The 19993-nt window shown below is 27.3% G+C and overlaps 1 protein-coding gene across 4 annotated transcripts in view; it reads right to left on the minus strand.

Moving 5' to 3' along the window:
- Positions 1-16276: 16276 nt before the first annotated feature.
- LOC107447330 (potassium voltage-gated channel protein eag-like) overlaps positions 16277-19993 on the minus strand; it is a 215471-nt gene continuing 211754 nt past the window's right edge. For all 4 annotated transcript variants that reach the window (XM_071187319.1, XM_071187321.1, XM_071187320.1 and 1 more), the window contains exon 13: positions 16277-17623. In XM_071187319.1, the coding sequence (XP_071043420.1) occupies positions 16883-17623 (741 nt within the window). In that variant the 3' untranslated portion in view covers positions 16277-16882. The remainder of the gene's footprint in view (positions 17624-19993) is intronic.

Raw genomic sequence — 19993 nt, forward strand, 5'->3', positions numbered from 1 at the left:
TAATATATATAAGTAAACTCATAGTTTTGATATGTTTCTTTAACAATTTGGTCGAGGAGATAGATTATAGACATTTAAACTTGATTTTGCTTGTTATTGAATTTAGGTTAAAGTAGTAAGTTAGACTGGCAGTAATTTTTTAAATAAATATGATTATCTTCTCGCTTAGACGCTATAAATAAAATTTACGACAAGAATTTCAATTTCTAAGGTAGGTACCCGAATTGAATTCATCAGATGTGTTGAAATTTTTTACACATCTAAAGCATATCATCACAGAAATTTTTTTTTTTGCATATATTAAAATAGTTATTTTTGTAAATTGAATGTTTTCATTTCGATCGAGATTAAAATAAGTGTAATTTTATAGCCATCTACAAATATTCTTTTAACACCCGAAATGAACAGCAGTAAACTTAGTTAATTAATAGAGTTTTTGGAAAATATTTTTTCTAGGTGATTATTCTGCTTCGACTTAGTTAATTAGTAGAGTTTTGGAACATATTTTTTCTAGGTAGTTATTCTGCTTCGACTTTGTTAACTAATAGAGTTTTTGGAAAACATTTTTCTAGGTGATTATTCTGCTTTGACTTTATTAATTAATAAAGTTTTTGGAAATTTTTTTTTCTAGGTGATTATTCTGCTTCTACTTTGTTAGAAATAATTCATTTTTTGTGAAAAATGTTTGGAGGGTTTAAACTAAATTTACAGTTCATACTCATTCAATCGGGTTATTTATGAACTTTATAATTAGGTACTATTATAAATAAATAAATTATTCTATGAAAATTTATTTTTCAATAGTATTTACTTTTATTATTTCATAAATACGATTTGTTATGGACAAAAGATAACTTAGTTCCCGTTTTTTCTATAAGTAGAATGGTATGTGGATGCTTGAATTGCAAAAAAGAGTGTAAAGAACTACGAAATATAGGTAAACTACGTATAATTATAAAATAATATTAGGTAAACTAGGTATAATAGAAATATAGGTGTCATTCTGAGACCCTAATTGCTCAATCTTAAATTTTTACTTCAAAAACGAAATTTCCCTCATTCATTGTCAAACAACACTGGAAAGGCTACTATTAAATACACAAGGTTAATGTTATAGGCATTTCAGTTTTGCTAGAATAGGTTAAATTATCTTTCGAAGAATGTACCCCCCAAAAAGAGATATGAGCTCCTCACATTATTAGAAGCTTTCAAAAGGGCTTTTAAATAATATTAAGCTGCTTATGAAAACCACAGGACAAGTTTATTTCTAAAACATCACATGGTTAACATGAAATTGTCAGTATGAATTATAAATATTTTTTATCAATACAAATCAGTAAAAAACTAACAAAAATAAATTAGGTCGTTGTTTAAATTTTGCTATATAATGAAGTTTTTTTTTTAAATCTCTTTTTAAATTTAAATTGCGAAGATTTGTTTAAAGTGAATGATTATTTGCAAACGCAAAATGTTTCGGATTTCAACTAATTTGAATTCCAATTAAGAAATAGGGATAAAGTTTCCTACTGTTATTAGCGATAATGTTTTTACAGCATAGTAAGACAGATTCATGAAAAATTGAAGGCATATTTTAAATATGAAATAGATGAAAAATTTAAACGTATTAGATTTTTTGAACAATTAAGTTATTTACACATCTATACATAACAAACATTATTTTTCAAGTTTTCTAATTGTTCTTCCTGTTTTCCTAGTCAAAAATGAAGATATTTTGTTGTAAAGTATAAATTATTTTGCACATATTTTGGCACTGCTGTTTTTAAACATAAACAAATAGCAGTAGCTCTATAATTATGAACAATAAAATATTTTCTCAAACTCCTATGTTTTGATTTATCATTTTTGGAATCAACTTGTGCAAGCTCTTTTGTGTGAAATTTCAGGAAGCAGTTAATCTTTGCACAAGACAGTATTTTCAGTCATTTTGAAATAAAATAACTCTTTTTTATAATAATTATGTATATATTAATAAACAATAAGTTTCTCTTAAAAATCTAAATTTTTTTTCCTTCCTATTTTCACATTAAACGTAAGAGTTGAAATGCGTAGCACAAAAATGATCAAAATCTAGTTTTTTTTATCAAATTTATTTTTACAGAATTTAGGTGTTTTATGATGTGCCTATTTGATTGATTTTTTTATTGTTTTACCATTCAATTAAATTAGTTTGACTAGTCCCACGATTTTTTCCTTCCATTAAACGCATGATGTCAATGTGCGTTGAAGGATTGCAAAAGAAATAGATAGTTCAAGATCAATAGGATACATTCAACCCTCTAACTGTTACTCTGACCATCAATCGAGTTTTTATTTACTTCTCTTTTAATCAGATAAAATAAATACTTGCTGGTCAAATTTGCTTTTGCTGTTTTTAAAAAAGAGTTGCCCAATTTTGCCAACTCTCCTGATCGAAGAAATCACAGCATTAACTTGCCTATTTCTTTTCAATAACGGATAAAATACTCTTTTACGTCATTTAAACAACCAGGCATTTAAAGAGCATTTTTTTAAAAACCTTAATGGTTCACAAAACGTAAAATTAATTAAATCTTCATACATAATACTGAAAATGAATGAAGCGATGAAATTTTAACAAAAAATTATCTATCACATTCAGTTTGAAAGTTAAGAAAAGCTTTTATATTTCTTATCACGCCATTTATATCAATATTTCTGAACAGGTTCTTCTGAACAATTAGTCTATACAGATTCTTTTACATTTCTAGACAAACACACTCAGTGCAAATATCACACACAAAACCTTATTTTGCTTATTTTTGAGCCACGTTCCCTATTTTAAGAGGAATGATTGAAGAATTGTAGGAAACAAGTACTTTTCAAGCTCATATTATACAAGAATTTTTGTGAATATTTTACATATGTATTTACATAGAATAGCTATTCATTTATTAAAAAAAACTAAATCTTCAATCTGATATGTAAAATAATACGCTTTATCCGTTATAAATTATCAACAACATACTGACCTGAAAAGATACAACGGATATATACATAAGGAATATTTATAGAAGAACTAATCAAATTTTATACTATTATCCTTTTATAAATTGCAAGAAGAAGATAAAACAACTAGACAATTTAAAACTTGAGAATAAACACTTTTGTAAACAAAACTTTTATAAACTTGCAAACAAAAAGCAAAGGAATTTAATTTTCTTTCTCAATTTAGAATTAATTTTATTTTAAACTCAAGTTTTGAAGAGAAAACTAACTCATATGATATCTATGTGGCGAGGTGAAACATAGATTGCTAAGGAAGTATTCAGTTATGGAGATTCGATGATAAAATCATTGCGCTTACGCAGGTGATCACTAGGTGGCGAGGTGAAACACAGATTGCTAAGGAAGTTGTCAGTTATGGAGCTTTGATGGTAAAAACGTTGCGCTTATGCAGGTGATCACTAGGTGGCGAGGTCAAACATACATTGCTAAGAAAGTTTTCAGTTATGGAGCGTTGATCATAATAACATAGCGCTTTTGCTCAGTACATTAGAAATAATTCTTCAATGTTTGAGTTTAAAACAAAAATGCCTTCTGTTAAAAGCGCATTCTTAATATAATTTATTTTACAATTCATTCAAGTTTTGAAATGTTTATTTGTATCTTCTTCATCTTTTTGAACTAAGATAAAATTCTAACAACTAATATAAACTAAGAGAATGGAACAATAAAGTAAATTTGTTATTTAAACGCCAAACACTCTTTTCGTGTTATTTTTACATTAGGGCTAGTTAATTAAACAGTTTTCATAATTTAAATATTAATATATAATAAAGGTATTGGGAATTTAAAAAATATATGAAGGGAAAGTAAAATTTCTGGAAATTTAGCTATTATTTAATTCCTTGTTTCAAAGCCGGCTTATAAATGAAAATTTAAAGCCAATTAAAAAATGTGTGTCTAGCAAGAATGATGAAAAAGTGAATCTTTGCTTAGCTGAAGGTGTAGATATCTATCTGATAATTTGTGCATTCTATGTTTAATCTAAAAAGTACATCTGAATTTTTTAAATAATTAAAGTTAATTTAAGTATTAAGCATTCTATCTCATTTCTTAAGTTTCATTCATTCACTTATCCCTACTCAGAGAATCAAAACTCTGTCTATTTCTGCTCTAATCTTCAAATTTACTATTTATAATAATCATAAAAGAAAAAGGAAGCTTTATACTTGATAACCATTTGATTATCGATATGTTTATCAATTCTTTCGTGCAACAATATAAATTTTCGTGTCTGCTAAGAGTCTTTATTAAGAATGAAATTAAGAGCTATCTAAAGGAAGTATCATAAATTAGAAATGAACATAGATGCTATCTAAATATGGTATAAATTAGGAATTAAACTGAAGGCTATCTTAATAGAGTTTAAAAAATTAAGACCGAAATTAAAAGCTATCTTAATAGAGTATCATAAAGTATAAGAAACAAAGACAAGCTAAATGAAGTATCATAAACTAATAATAAAGTAATGGACTAACTAAATAACATCTCACAAATTAATAATGAAAATAAAGACTACCTAAATGAAGTATCAGAAATACAAACATAGCTGATTGCGCAGACGTGACACAACGTTTGTAAAATTTTCAACTGACAGAACGTTTGTTAAAAACGGTTCGTTTTTATTGCAGTAGACTGGAACAATTTTTGTTGGTGATAGATTATTGTTTTAAGCTAGTAGGTTGTCTCAGTTTGCTAAAACCAAACCAAAACCCCTGATATTTTATATAAAATACGACATCAATATGCACAAGTTATGATTGTAATTTTTCAAGTTTCATCAGTGTTAAAAATATTAGTTAACACCTCTATTCGGAAACACAACTTTGAAACAATTTCATAAAAACCATTATTGATGGACATGTAATTTTCACTGTTAGTATACACACTTAATTATACAAAATATTCAATTATTTATTTTAAATAACTGAGAATTATATACATAAACAATAGTTTTGTATAAGTTGATTCTTCATTGCTGAATTGACATTTTATATATTGACTAAAATGTCGAATACAACCAAAGATTAGTTACGAAGTATATGAATATATGAGACGCCTAGTTTTACATTTAGGTATATAAATTTTAAACTAACGTAGTTCTTTTGAAGCATTAGAAGAAAAAGTCATATAACATTCAAAGGTTCATATTTTTAACGAGTAAAGGTTCGTAACAAAAGCTAATAGATTAATTTATGACTAAATTATTGCGCTATTCACCGAAAATTCTTTTCATATTCTGATATATCTTAACGCTTTGCTTTAAAAACAATTAAAATCCATACATAGATAATTCAACTAGAATCACCTAGAGATTGTATATATAAGCATATTTTAAAGAATTACAATATGCGGGTATATGCTGCTAGCCAAAATTTACCAAAAACAAACGAAATTTTTTTTTCTGTAGAATTAACTCGTATTGTATTGACGAGGTGTCTTTATTTGATTGAATCTAAAAAGTAAAAAATTTATTACTTTGTCACGCTTTAAAATGTAATTTTAATTATTGAAAGTACCTATTATACACAAAATTAATGTCATAACTAAAAATTTTTTTGTATTGATAGCTATATTTTTGTTGTTTTTAAGACGTCTACATTATTACATGCAAAAACAAACAAGATAAAACTGTAGTTTTTTTTTAGCTAAAAAGTTACTTCTAAAAACATTCACGAATAAGCGAAATATAAAGTTATATATTTACATTCAAAGAGGTGAATTAACTACAGTTATTAAATTTTTACACAACATCGATGTAGTTACGAATCTTTTGGTGCTAATTAAAAAAATAACCGAGGAACGTAGCGTAATACAGCTTATATAATTTTAACGTGGAGTAAGAAAGGAGATTTTAAGTATACTATGCCAATTGTGGTAATTGATCCAGATTTTATTCTCTTACAAATCTAATCGAAACAAAGAAGCTGCTTGTCGTAACTCTTATTACATTAAAATTATTTTTAGACTCAAAAGACACATTACATATTTTCAAACGAAAATAAAACACTTCCTTAAATAAAGCAATTTTGTATTTGCAACTCGAGAAAAAGTGAAGTGATTATGCTTAACCATGTAATTTAAATCAGATTTAATTGTATATTTGTAAGCGACGTCGTGCGTGTGTGTCGAACCTGATTGACTTATGGCTCGACAAATGCCGCGATTTACCTACGATGACGTCACTTGCAGGTATCCAATTAATGATTTTTTCTGTTTCTCTTGAATAACCTTTTTAGTTTTTAAACTAGTCGTCTCATATAACAATTATAACAGTGATTAGGAAGATATTCCATTATTACGCAATAACATAGAATAAATATACTAAATGACATGCATCAATGCTTATAATAGAGCATTATTTATTGCTCGTGTCATTATTGCTTACGTAAGTAATAATCTTTAGGAATTGTTTTAACGTGAATATTGCTTTGATATGCATGCGTCTCTTAACATATTGATGCATTTTACAATATAAATTAAGCTTGTTGTTGGACACATGTTTAAAATAAATGACAGAGCAAGTGTTCTAAAATTATATTTTTCTTTTGATTTGCAGTTAGAATTTCTATATATAGTCTTAATTTAATACTTAATTAAATATTTTCAGTTTTTTTCTCCCCTTTTTTCACTATAGGGGATCTGAGATTAATGCTTCAATATAGGTCAGGAATAGATAACCTTCATCTTTGTATCTTTTGTACAGTAAATTTTAGATGTTTCGTATTACATATAACTTTAACCTATGTAAAGTTAATCTATAACATTTGTAAAGTTAACAATGGTGATAAACTTTAAGAGGCATTTCATATCAACATTTATTAAAGTTATTTAGGATTTTCAAGTTGGTTTTAAAGTTTATGTCAATAAATTCCTTTTCCTTAAGCTTTATTTTTTAAAAATAGGAAATAGGTATTTTAGGGTAAAGCAATGAACTTTTATTCGAAGAAAAAATTAGAAGTTATGCTCTAGTTTTTTTATACATTTCATGTCACTAAAAATGTACAAATATTTTCATTTTATATTTCATTGCTTTCTCACAAAACTTGTAGCTTTGTAGAACAATACCGCGAGTCAAACATTAAGTAACTTTTGGAAATTAGTGCTGAGTAAATGATACGGAAAGAGCAGTTCGAATCAAATATTTAACCCTTTGCTTACGGTGTACCATCACATGTGGGTCACATGTTGTACCTGCCTTAAGCAAAAGGCTAAATATAATAAGGTCTCTTAGTACGAATAAATAATAAGCACCTAAATTACATAATATATAGGAAGATTTACTAACTGATGCTATTATGAATTAGTTTTTCATGTTCTCTCCTGACATCGTTGTGCTTATAAAGTTTAAATAGGTTTTCTAAGACATTTATTTTGTCCTATTTAATAACCGATAACAAAAGTTATATCCTTATCCTTAATTAGTTTTACAACATTTTATTGATTAACGTTTTCAATTACATTAAGTTTACAAAATTAGACGCATGATAATCTATTTTTTCATTTTTACATTAGGCTGCTTGATAAAACTTAATGAAAGGTCTCTGATCATTATTTTTATTACATTGTTTAATTATTGCCCAAAGCAATTGTGACCAGCCTGAGAATTACAATAGGCACATTATTTTCTCAGTCCGGGCATTGCTTTATGATGAAGATTTGGTTATTAGATTAAAATGCATCTAATATTTAGGAGAGTATAATTAATGCTCTTCAATGTTATACTTCATGTCTTTCTAATATCCCTAACTGAAGGCTGTATAATAAAAATCACATGAAGTAAGGCTGTATTAGACCTGCGTTGAACGCAAAGATTGTCGGGTGATAATTGGAATTCAGAATGGACGGTTTATTAACTAGCACATAGAGGTTGTCAATGTATCCCACCAAACGAAACCTTACGAGCCATTGTCCTTTAGCAAATATGTTTAAATAAGTTTTTTCTAAATTTATGATTTTCTTTTTATATGGTTTAATAAAATTCTTTACTATTTCTTAAAATTATTCGTGAAATGTTCCAGTTTTTAAATAACATATACAGTTATCTGTAAACAATATAGCATTTAAACTTCAAATCTAAACTAAGTATCACAAATTGACGTATATATTTGAGCAATTTTTGTTATCAGATTATTCATAATTTTCTTCCTATTTTACACAGTACAAATGATCACATAATCTTTCAAAAAAGAAACTAAAAAACATTTGCAATACACAAAAACGCTAAGAAAAATGCTTTGATATATTGTCTAAAACACAAAAATGTCGGCTTTTCTGCAACTATTAGAATCTTTTATTCATGCTTCTGATTGCAAAAGTGTTATATACGACTTATACGATTATAAGCGCTATGATGTAGAAAATATTGGGCTACCATCTAATAAGAAAATTAAGCCTATATGTTAAGAAGCAAAGAATGAAATTTATTTTGATGAAAAAAAGACTAATTTATAATGAACAGATATTATCACAAGACACACTTTGCGCTGCTTTATTCTTTTAACCGGGATTTTATTCCTGGTAAACGGAAATCGATGGCCCACCCGGGGTCAGAGTGGTAGCGTTTCACGTTCTCATGTCAAAGGTCCTAGGTTTTATCCTCAGACCGGGCAAGGTTGACCCAGCCTTTTATTCCTTCAGTGGATTGATAAAATGAGTACCAAGCATGCTTGGGGACTAAACACTGGGGGTACCGTATTCGGCTGACCACCCAATCGAAACATCTGCTCCTGCACTCCAGATTGCAAGGTCAAGAAAACTAAGATAGGTTCAGTAGTCCTTGGCCCTCTCTGGGCTGTCAAGCCACTGAGTTAAGATTTATTTTCAACACGAAATCGATTAGTTATAATTCTAAAATTGAATGATAAATTTTAACTAAGTTTTCAAAATTTATCAGAAAAGTTTCCCTTTCTGATTATTTTTGCTTTTCTGTTACTCGGTATCGAAAAAAGATTTCACATGCAACAAAGTGTTTAGAGAAAGCATTGCAATCATGTTTCACATTCACGAGTGAAAATACTTTTAAGGCATACAGAAATTATGTTTTTTAAAAATAAATTTTTTTTTCTAGCACAAATGAGATTTTTTGGATCTTTTGGGCTGTGTAGAAATAGTCATTTTGCATAATTTATTAATTAAATTAAAACTTAAATGAACATTTTCGAAGTTAATAACTTTTTTTAATAATTACTGCATAGAAACCTCTTAATAAAATTGTTTACCTTATGCCTTTTTGGAAATAAAAATTACATTTAATTGCATCTTCTCATAAGAATAATAACAGGGTAATCTTATTTTTTTCTAAATTTTGACTTTGAGAAATGCTTAAGAAATAAATAAGTGAAAATAAAGTAAATTATTTATAACCTTAATTCCAAATATTCATAAAGAAATTTTTTAAGAGAGAGTATGTTAGAGAAATTGGGTCATTTCAAATTAAAGGGACCATCCCATTTATTAAGCTATTTATTTATTTTTATCTAGTCATACTTTAAGATTAAACAGCTAGGACGTCGAAAAAGCTAACTTAAGTCGCAGATGGCAGCTAATTTAAAATAAAATAATACATCCATATATGAAAAAAATACATTAAACGTAAAACATTCTCTAAAATACTCCGGTTAGTAATCAACTACATACGCTCTCAAAAATAAAATCCTCAATTTTAATGATTCATCAATCCTTGAACTATATTTCGTTAATTTTGAGAATCTTTTTGTCACGAAATAACTTGATTTGTGGAGAAGAGCGAATTCTCAAATATATGACGAAAATGTATCTTTAATTCGAAACCTTATCGTGGTGCATTGTGGGAGAACTAGAGTGACGAAATTAGAATAAGGAATAAATGATCGAAAATAAAGTGACGGAACAGGCCGATCGGTTTGTATGGTGGCCAAGGAGTTGAACTCGAACCAGGAAGATTACGGATTGGAATCGGGCTTGGGTGTAATTTATCACCCTGTTCTATCTGTCTTTCTTAAGTTGTTTAGGCGACATTAATTACCTTTATGGTGCCCACGATAAATTGGTTATTAGACGCAACGAGTTCTTTTTATTCATTTATTTGAAAAAAAATGGTATGACAAAATAATTCTTTAATTTTGACGAAATTTATTTCCTCGAAGAAGTGACGACAGTTATTTCGTAACTTAGAAGAAATATTTGCTCGAAGCATATAGCAGGAAACAGTTTCGTCAAAAATGAAGAAAGTTTCGTGAAATTTAAGTATCCATTTTTTACAAAGTGAAGAAAATGTTTGATAAAAGTACCTAGTGAGAAGTTTGTTCATACGAAAAAAGAGTGAATGATACTTCACATTGTCAAATAACCTATCCTAATAAGAAACCATACCCAACTAAAAATAATCGATCGGAATTTTTATTCTCATTTGAATATTTACTGAGTAATATTAAAGCAGATAAATTTTTTTTGTACCTTTACTTTTATTCTAAGCTGGCTTACTTGGAAAGAGACAAGAACATTCTTTTAACTTCTTATTAGTGTTTTTTAATTTTAGACATACACTGTAAAAATTCCAGATCAAATTATGGAATGAAGTACCAGCACTTTGGGTGCATCATCCGTAAAATCCCTTTTACTTTAAAATCCACTTTTAAAATAAGATATTATACCGTAATTTTTACAGCAATATTTATTTAATTAAAGTGATTCAGTGCTTTTATGGTAATTATAACTGTAAAAATTACGATATATCAGATTTTTTGTTCCGTAACGTGTACCGGTAAAAATGGAGTTTTTGTAATTTGATCCAAAATTTTTAACAGCGTATTTCTAACAACAACAAAAAAAAATAGATTTTAAATTTTTATTTTGGCAGTAAATGTTTTTTTTACAGATAACTGAATGTTATTTTTTTAACTTTAATGTGACATTTCACATAAATTTAATATATCTATTTCACTCCGAATTCGTTTCTGTAATTAGAATTAAGTTTTGAAACGCTTTGAAGGTTGAATCAAGAGTTTCAATTTATAATGAGCTGCAAAAGTTTAAATCGAATTTTATGTCTCTTAAGGGATAGTTAGGTTTCATTTTGAGAGGCGTCTTGAGGGGATACATTGAAAACCTCTTAAGTTGAGGTTCCGATCAAGAGTAATCAAACGATAATGTAAATGAATGCACAAGAAAGAGATTGTTTCTGGCTGTACATTCAAGCAAAAGTCTTCAAAGAGAATGATTGTAAAGAACTTTCTCTATATACACTGAAATATATACAAACATATTAGTGTACATGAAATATATATTGAAAGGCCACGATGAAACAACGCACACTACAGTACGCACATGACAAGCGCATTTCGATTACACAGCAGTTGTGAACACATTGTTAAGGTATTTAACTATTTTTAAGGAACAGTGTTCAACCAAATAATTGTAAAATGAACTAGAAAATAGTAACAATAATTAAAATAATTAAGTAGGTAATTACCAATTACTGATCACAATTGTAACAAATGATTAATGAATAAAACATTTGTCACAATACATAATTACAATAAATTAAAGATCACATTTGTTATAACAATCAAATAAATTATAATAATTTGAAAATCTGATCAAATAATTGCAAATTAAATATAAATATAGTAATTCAGTATAATAACTCAAGTAGTACAATTGAATTAGTAAATTGCATAGTGACGCATTTGATTGTTTTCACAAATTACATTATAAGTAAAATTCATACAATTAACAATCATATATTTCAAATCATAAACAACCTTTTAAAACAAGTCCTTTTAAAACGAAAAGTGCAGCTAGATGAAATTTGCAGATGATGAATTTCACTTTAAGTTAAAAGTTCTGAAGGAGTGTATAATACATAATTATATGTCAGGAAGAAACTTCAGTGGGAAGGAGCTAAAACTTCAGCTTCTGGTTTTAAAGAAGCTCAAGTTTTAAGCTTTTTTGACTTTTGAGCCATTGGTTGGTATTTGAACAATGGAACGATTCATTCTTGATAGAAAATACAAATCATTCCTGATGACAATTCATTTTTGAGGAACAATACAATTCATTCTTGAGGAACAATACAAATACAATTAAATAACTTGTACATAACAATCACTCCTACTTAACTCGTAAAACACTCATATCTCGTAAAGCACCCGCAAACAACTCATTCAGATTTTTGTTGTGTAAGGTAACTTTACCAATAAAGAAAAATTTTACTACCAATTGAAACACTTTGTAAATAAAAGAATTTGCTGTTGCATAATAAATGCTACAATTTTTTAAAGTATTGAAGTAAAATAGTCAAAATTTCAATTCAATTATATCCACTAAAAATATCTGGGTAGCTTTTCAGAAATCGAACTTCGAAATTCTGAATTTTAGGATTTAAAAATTTTAAACACGCATGTTTACGGAATGGGTTGGTAAAATAAGTCAGCTTTTAAAATTCTATGAAGTTATAGAATAATATATTAAATTTTCCCTTTAACTGCTTTTTTAAATTAAATAGATCTTTTAAATTTATAATCTACTTGCAACTAAATTTAAAATGTTTAACAGTTTATCTTATTGCCTATACACCTTAAGTGTTCACATCAAGAAACTTGCAAGTTTGTTTCAAATTCAGATGACAAGAGCACTTCTGAATCCAGTAAAGGGACACATTGATGTTTTCGATATGATAACATTTTTGAGAGAAAGCAGTGTCAGCAACGTATGTGAAACCACTAGCAACCCTCATTTGTAATTCGACGTTTATAAGATCCAGGATCCGTCTGCCACAGAAAATATGATTGAGATTTAATATAGAACAAACCCCTCAACAAAATCTTATGTTTATTTTAAAGCTAAGTCGAAAATTGTTCAGTAGATATGTGAAAGAGGATAACGAATTTATATTTCTACCAAGTGAATTCTCGATTTGCTTTGAAACGTGTGTTATCCATAAGAAAAATGAGTATTATTTGTATAAAAAAGTTTTTAAATGTTGCATTAAACGCAGTTAAAATTATTAAAGAAAGTTAAATGAAGGTGCCTTTTATATAAATTTCTTTTCTCTTACTAGAAAATGGTTTGACTTATTGTAAATTTTCTAATAAATATGTTATTTGAATGGTAATTTAAAATTACAGTATTTTCGTTTCACTGAATGATTAAGAACAGTTGCAGAAAGGCAATAATAATGTACTAGTTAGGATATACTCATTTTTCATGAAAATAGTTCGAATAAGTGAAATTGTTAGGATTATTTAGGAAAGAAAACTAATATTTAACCGTTACTTTAGAGATCATTTGTAGAAATTTCAACAGTTTGCATGAAATAATGAAACTAAAAAGAAATTATATTGATTTCTCTATGAAGTTTAAATCTATTAAGGAAAACAACAATTTCTAATAAAAAAAAAGGGAGTACATTAAAAATATTTTTTTATTTTTTTTAAACAGATATATTTCTTGTAAATTTCTTAAAATGATCATAACAAATATATACTTTCAAAAAGAAGGTATATAAATGTAATACTGTGGCAATCATTTAAATTAAAATGTGTCTGATCAGTCTTTTCATAGTAATTTTTTCTTTCAGAGTGTTATTCGTTATATTCTGGGTGTTAAACACATTCTGGGTGTTAAACGTTAGTGAAAATAAGTAAACAATTTTACTCAAAAAGTAATAATATTACATTAAATTTTAAATTTATCATCGAAAAGCTTTTTTTAAAAACCAATAAGACTAAAAATAAAATTTATAAAAATTTTTTACTAATTGAATGTAAAAAAAAAGTATACTATTACTCTTGATCAAAAAAGAACAAAAGTTTCTTTTTATAACATAATAATGCATTTCATTAATTATTTGTTTTTAAAACTTACCATAAACAAATGATTAAATAACGCTTTGTACATTTTCAATCAATCCCGAAAACCAGCAAATTTGTTTTAGATTTTATTGTTTGTTTGAAAACGATTCATGTTTTCAAGCTTGCAATTTCATTTACCACTTATTTAAATATTGTTTAAGAAATACTAAGAATGTTCAAGTTGCCTATTGAGTTCTTATTTTTCTAGTCTAATGAAAAAATATTTAATTATATACATAATGATCTAAACTTATCTATATATATATTGAGAGGGAATATCTAAAGAAACATATTCAAAATGTTTTCTTCTTTGGTAAAATGATACAATGCGTAATATTTTAAGCCATGTTAAAAATAGTAAATCAGTTTCAATATATTGCATTAATGACACTTATCAAATTATATATGAATCTACATTATTATAAAGTACTTGTTAGAGAATCCTAATTCATTAACAAAAATATTTCTGTACACACTAATTTAAATTTAATTATGATACATATTTTTCATAACTTTTAATATAAAGAAAAGTAATATTTCAAGTACTTTAGTGAGTTTAAAATAATACAAAATGTTTATCAAAAGTATTCCAGTATGTTTTGCATAGATATGTTTTGAAGCAAGATATTTAATATTTTCAGCCCTAAACCATGAAAAAGTTATCCTACTGCATTGATATTATTAATTTAAAGAGCATCATTACGATATCCAAAATTTCGTCTACTTAAATCGCAATTAGTAATATTACGTACAAAATTTTAAAAGCCAGTAGACTTACATTTATATTTGCTAAGAACTATTCTAAAACAACTGATATATTTCATTTTTGGAGTTACTAATAAAAAAAGGTTTATCAGTAATTTAAATAATAAATGAAAAAACATTTTATATTTTGAATAATAAATGAACAGTCAATTATAGTTGTATCAGCAGCTAAGGATTGTTTTTTGTTTGTATTCTTACTGTGTTAACTTTTTCCAATTTGAGCCGGGATGAATTTCAATTTAAGTCATAAAAACACAATATTCAACACACGGTTAACAAAATTATTCAGCTTCATAATGATTAATATATTATGTTTAATCATTTTCAAATAATGATACTTTTGCAAATGTTTAAAAATTTAATTAATTAATCCAACTTCACAGTTTAGTATATAGATATTGCGCAATAAGAAAATGAGATAGTTTCTAGGAAATAATTTGTCAAGGTACAGCCTTAATTTGATAAATATATGTATATATTTTCTTTCTGGTGGCTGGTCAAATTGGCAAAGTTTCCTCAAGAGGACTTAGAAACAAATATTTCATAGAAATTTTGGTGATTCGATTGCAATTGGAATTCTTTATAGATAAATAAAATAATTAGTTTACTGCCAAATTCGTTTTTATCAAATGACAAAACATTAAATTTACTAAAATCAATGGATGACAACAATTGAAAAAAACAATATCTGACAGCAGATATACCGATCAGAGAAAAATATTCAAATAATAGACACTCTTAGTAAGTGATACATACATATTTCTTGAAAAACATTTAATATTTAATACGAGGGTAGAAATTGTTCTTGATAAGAGTTCTAAAAACAAAAATTGATATCATAAACAAAATTTTATATTCTACTTATTTCTTAAATTTTGATAGTTAAACGGAACAAGTAATAAAACTTTCACAGTAACAATTGGACAAAAAATACTGAAATAATTTATAAGACACAGATTGATTGTATGATAACAATAACGTAGCTTATTCTGATTCTTTTCGCATTACAAGAGCTATCAGTATCGTTCCTCGAATATTACTTAAAATCATTTATCTTCAAACCAATCACGGTTGCAAGTTAAGAAGACACAATTACGTCAACTATAAATTAAATTACCATTTTATGAGACATAACATTGGGTGAATCAGACTGTACAAACAAACAGAATTTTTAAGTTTTTTGTTAAGGTATACTTGGAAGTTATATGACTTATAAATCAGTTTAACGGAATTCTATAATTTCAATTGGAAGAGATTTATTATCTGCTTGAGAATTTCTGTCAGAAGTTGTTACTGTCAACAATAATTCAATTATCAATTTCGATAAAGTCACATTGTGTGAATTAGACAATACAGACATACATAATTTTAAAATTTTTGTAAGATATACTTGGAAGTCATTTGACTTTTAAATTAGTTTAACGGAATTCCATTGTCTGAGTTGGATGAGATTTATTATCTACCAGGAAAATTTCTTTTAGAAGCTGTTACTGTTGACAATAATTCAATTACCATTTAAGATGAAGTCACAATGGGTGAATTAGACAGTATAAGCATACGTAATTAAATTGTGTTAAGATATACTTGGAAGTTATATGACTTTTAAATCAATTTAACTGATTTTTATTATTAAATTGGAAGAGATTTATTATCTGCATGAGAATTTCCTTTGGAAGTTGTTATTGTTAACAATAAATATCACCAACAATCTTGGAAGATTAACACATTCTTAGGTACTTACTATCAAAATAATAACAATGGAAGGTAACAATATTGAGCAAATTAATGAGCACAATATAAATCAGCAATTCTTAAATATAGGATAACTTCTCCACCAAACAGATCCTGATAGCATCTGATCTATAGATTTAATTTATACTTTACAGATATGATTTGTAGAAATATATTTTATGTACAATATTTAACTATACACCACCCCAAGGATTAAAATATTGACATAATAAGGAAAAGACTCAAATATAACATTGATGTGATAAGTGACATAGCACCGAAAATTGGAAATTGTGATTTTCTTTATCTAGCTGCTGTCATGCGTTATAAATTGAAAGATATAACAAATGAATAAAATTTTGTCATGGGATAATATTTTGTCCGTCTGAGCAAGACAGCCTCTCTAACTTTATCTAAGTTAAGGCTGAAGAAACCGAATCGACTAAAATGAAAGTAAATAATGATTCTGATGAGACAAGAAAGGCCACTTGTCTGTTAAATTGTGCTATTCATTGTGTTTCGTTTGGAAGCGATTCGCGTTGGAGCTCTTCAATTTCATTTTCTAGCATGGCTCTAACAGCTGGTTCATTAAAAGATGGCACAAGAGGTGAAGATGTCCAGTTCTTAGATTTTGGACCTTTCTTTTTTGTAGGTCCTGAATGAGAGTCTCTTTTCCCTCCTTTGCTACAAGTATGTTTGGAATGATCACCCCCTCGACGGTGAGAACCGTCAGCAGTTCTATCAGCTTCCTCAGCTGTTGGTAACCTTGGCATCTTTTTAACAAGCTCCACAAGATGTTCATCTATTCTAGAAACTTTTAGATTCAACCTTTGTATTTCGAGTTTCAAATCTACTCGCATGTCCATAAGGCTGGATACGATCTGTTGATACTCATTTGAACTCACGCCACCTTTAGATGGTGTTACCCCATCTTTAGTGGATGGTTTACTGTCTTTAGGAGCAGAGTCTGTAGCCCCACGAGGCTGAACTTCAGCCTGGGAATCTATACTTTCATCCCCTTTTACTGCTGTCTCAGTACTTTTTTCAGTCCTTTGCTGTGTGGATTCACTAAAATCCTGTTCTTCTTTTTCTCGAAATGTATCTGGTTGTTTTTCAACGGTAAGATTCGCTGACTTACGAAAGAAGGTGGCTTCATGTTTGGAATTAATGTTATTTGAGCGGAGAAGGGAAGGATTATAATTCCATGCATCAGAACTAATTTGTTCGTCTCTATTCATTTCTTCAGGAACCTATATTAAAAAATATAAAAGTTTTATGTAATAAAAATGTAAACCCTTACTACAAAAACATTTAGGAATCATTTGCTACATTAATATTCATTAATGATGAGATGAAATAATTATAAAACAATTGAATTAAAAATAAGGATGAAACATCGTGTCAAAATGGATCATTATATTAATATATTTTGTTTCTCGAATTCCGAATCATTTATCAAGGGGTTCATGACATATGGAAAAGAACAAATGGAAAAGATTAAAATATTTATATTTGCTTTTTATAAAATGTAATAAAAATTAAATGGTTGGTTTAATTTAATTAAATCAGATTGTAAGTGATAAATTTTTTCCATGCTCTTAAGTTTTGGGGATGTTGTGGTATTATTTGTGTTAATTAAGAACACTTAATTTTGCTCAACATTATATTAGAAAATTCGTGTGATCGTTGACTTTTTCTCATCAGTGTATTTCTATTAAGAAATAAAAGTATGTTAAAATTGCCTTCAAAGTAAATATGATTTCAAATTTTGCATAGCTTAAAATCTATTGCTACAGAATAATTTGCAATCTAAAAAGTACCGGGATTCATTCGAAATTGATATAGGGTGGGATAAAATTAGGACAACATATTCATCTGCTTATAATTTTATTAATATTAAAAATTTCCTGGAAATGACAGCAAATATCATAAATAGAAACTTATAAAAAAGATATTTTCTCTTTTTTTTAAAATGGCCTCCTTTATTTTTGATTTAGATCCTTAAATCTTTAAAGGTATTTTCAGGAATTAGAAGCAGATCTTTTTTATGATTTTGTTTAATTACAATATTTATATTCTTGCCTTCTTTAGTAATTGTTTTAACGATATTACATTTTTGTGAAACTTGGCACAGGGTTTGATTTTGAAAATCAACCTTACATTGTTATATTTTGAGTTTAAGTAGATGTAAAGCGGAAACCATTTCGGATATGCAATGAAATGAGCTAAATGGAATTTATAACATAATCCAAATTTATAGATCATTTTTATCCTGTGAATTGGGAAAAGTTTTATCACAGCATTCATTGTTTAAATTTCAGTTCTACTGAAACTATAAATATTTCAAAGCTTTAAAAATGCCCTTTTATTACGACTTTATAACAAAAAAAAGAAAGACATTTTTAATTGACTTTACAGTTTAAAAATAATGTTTTAAAACTCTTCACAGTGATTTTGAAAAAAAAAGAATGTTCAGATCAGGATCTCACTACAAAACCATTTTTTATTGAAATTAAATATTTCGGTTATTTAATAAGATATTTATTAGCGTAAGTAAAAAAAGGAATAACAAGAACAGATTTAATAGGCAATGTATATTGCACAATAAAGGAACATTTAGATAGATTTTTTATATAATCAGCTGATTTTTATATAACAGGACTCAATCTTAATGGTTCAGGGATATGCTAATAATGTTATAATACCCTTAAATAAGCTTAAGTAATACTAATGATATGATTAAATATGCTAATTAAATAATACAGTCAGCATTTGAAAATTTATGAGATCCTTATCTGATTATGAAAAAAATAAGTTCAGATCAGGATCTCATTACATAAGCAATTTGTATTGAAATTAAACATTCATGTTATTTGTTAAGAATGATATTTTTCTTTGGTAAAATAAAAAAGCAATAACTCGAACAGATCTAATATGCAATGTACAGTGCGCAAATAAAGAGAAAATTTCTGTAGATTTTTATTTGATCTTCTGATTTTCACGTATCAGGACTTAATGGTTCTTGAAGCTAAGCTTAAATATGCTAATTAATTAGTGCAGTCAATATTTGAAATTATAAAATCAAGCTCAAAAACTTACTTTTTCTGAATAAGAAAGCATTATTTTTGGCGTATTTGGATTTTTGACTCAAAGTATAGGGCTAGCCACAATCTGGAAAATATTGTCCAAATAGTTTAGATAAGAGTGTAGTTGAAAGTTTGGATCTCTTAATGATAGTTTCACTTTTTGCGTAATTTTCAATATTTTAGAAACTTCTTAAGCTTAAAAACTTTTTTAGCGAAACAAGAATTTTGCTCATCGTTCAGTCAAAAACAGTTTGAATAGTGGGTATGCAAATAGTTACAACAATTTCATTCACGTAATTTAAAATGATAATATCCGAAATTAGGAAGAAAACAGTTTAATAATTTCTGAGAAGAAAAAATTTAAAAGTATGACTTCCTTAAGATGGCAAAATATGCTAAAGATGAAATTAACATCCCAACTTCCAATCACTTTCCTACTTAAATTATAGGAACCATATTTTAGAGATTGTGGCTTGTCCAAGAAAATTAGTTTTGTTTTGCCAGATGAAATTTATATTTCGTTGAGGAAGTTTG

Source organism: Parasteatoda tepidariorum, chromosome X1, assembly GCF_043381705.1.
Source record: "Parasteatoda tepidariorum isolate YZ-2023 chromosome X1, CAS_Ptep_4.0, whole genome shotgun sequence".
NCBI lineage: Eukaryota > Metazoa > Arthropoda > Arachnida > Araneae > Theridiidae > Parasteatoda > Parasteatoda tepidariorum.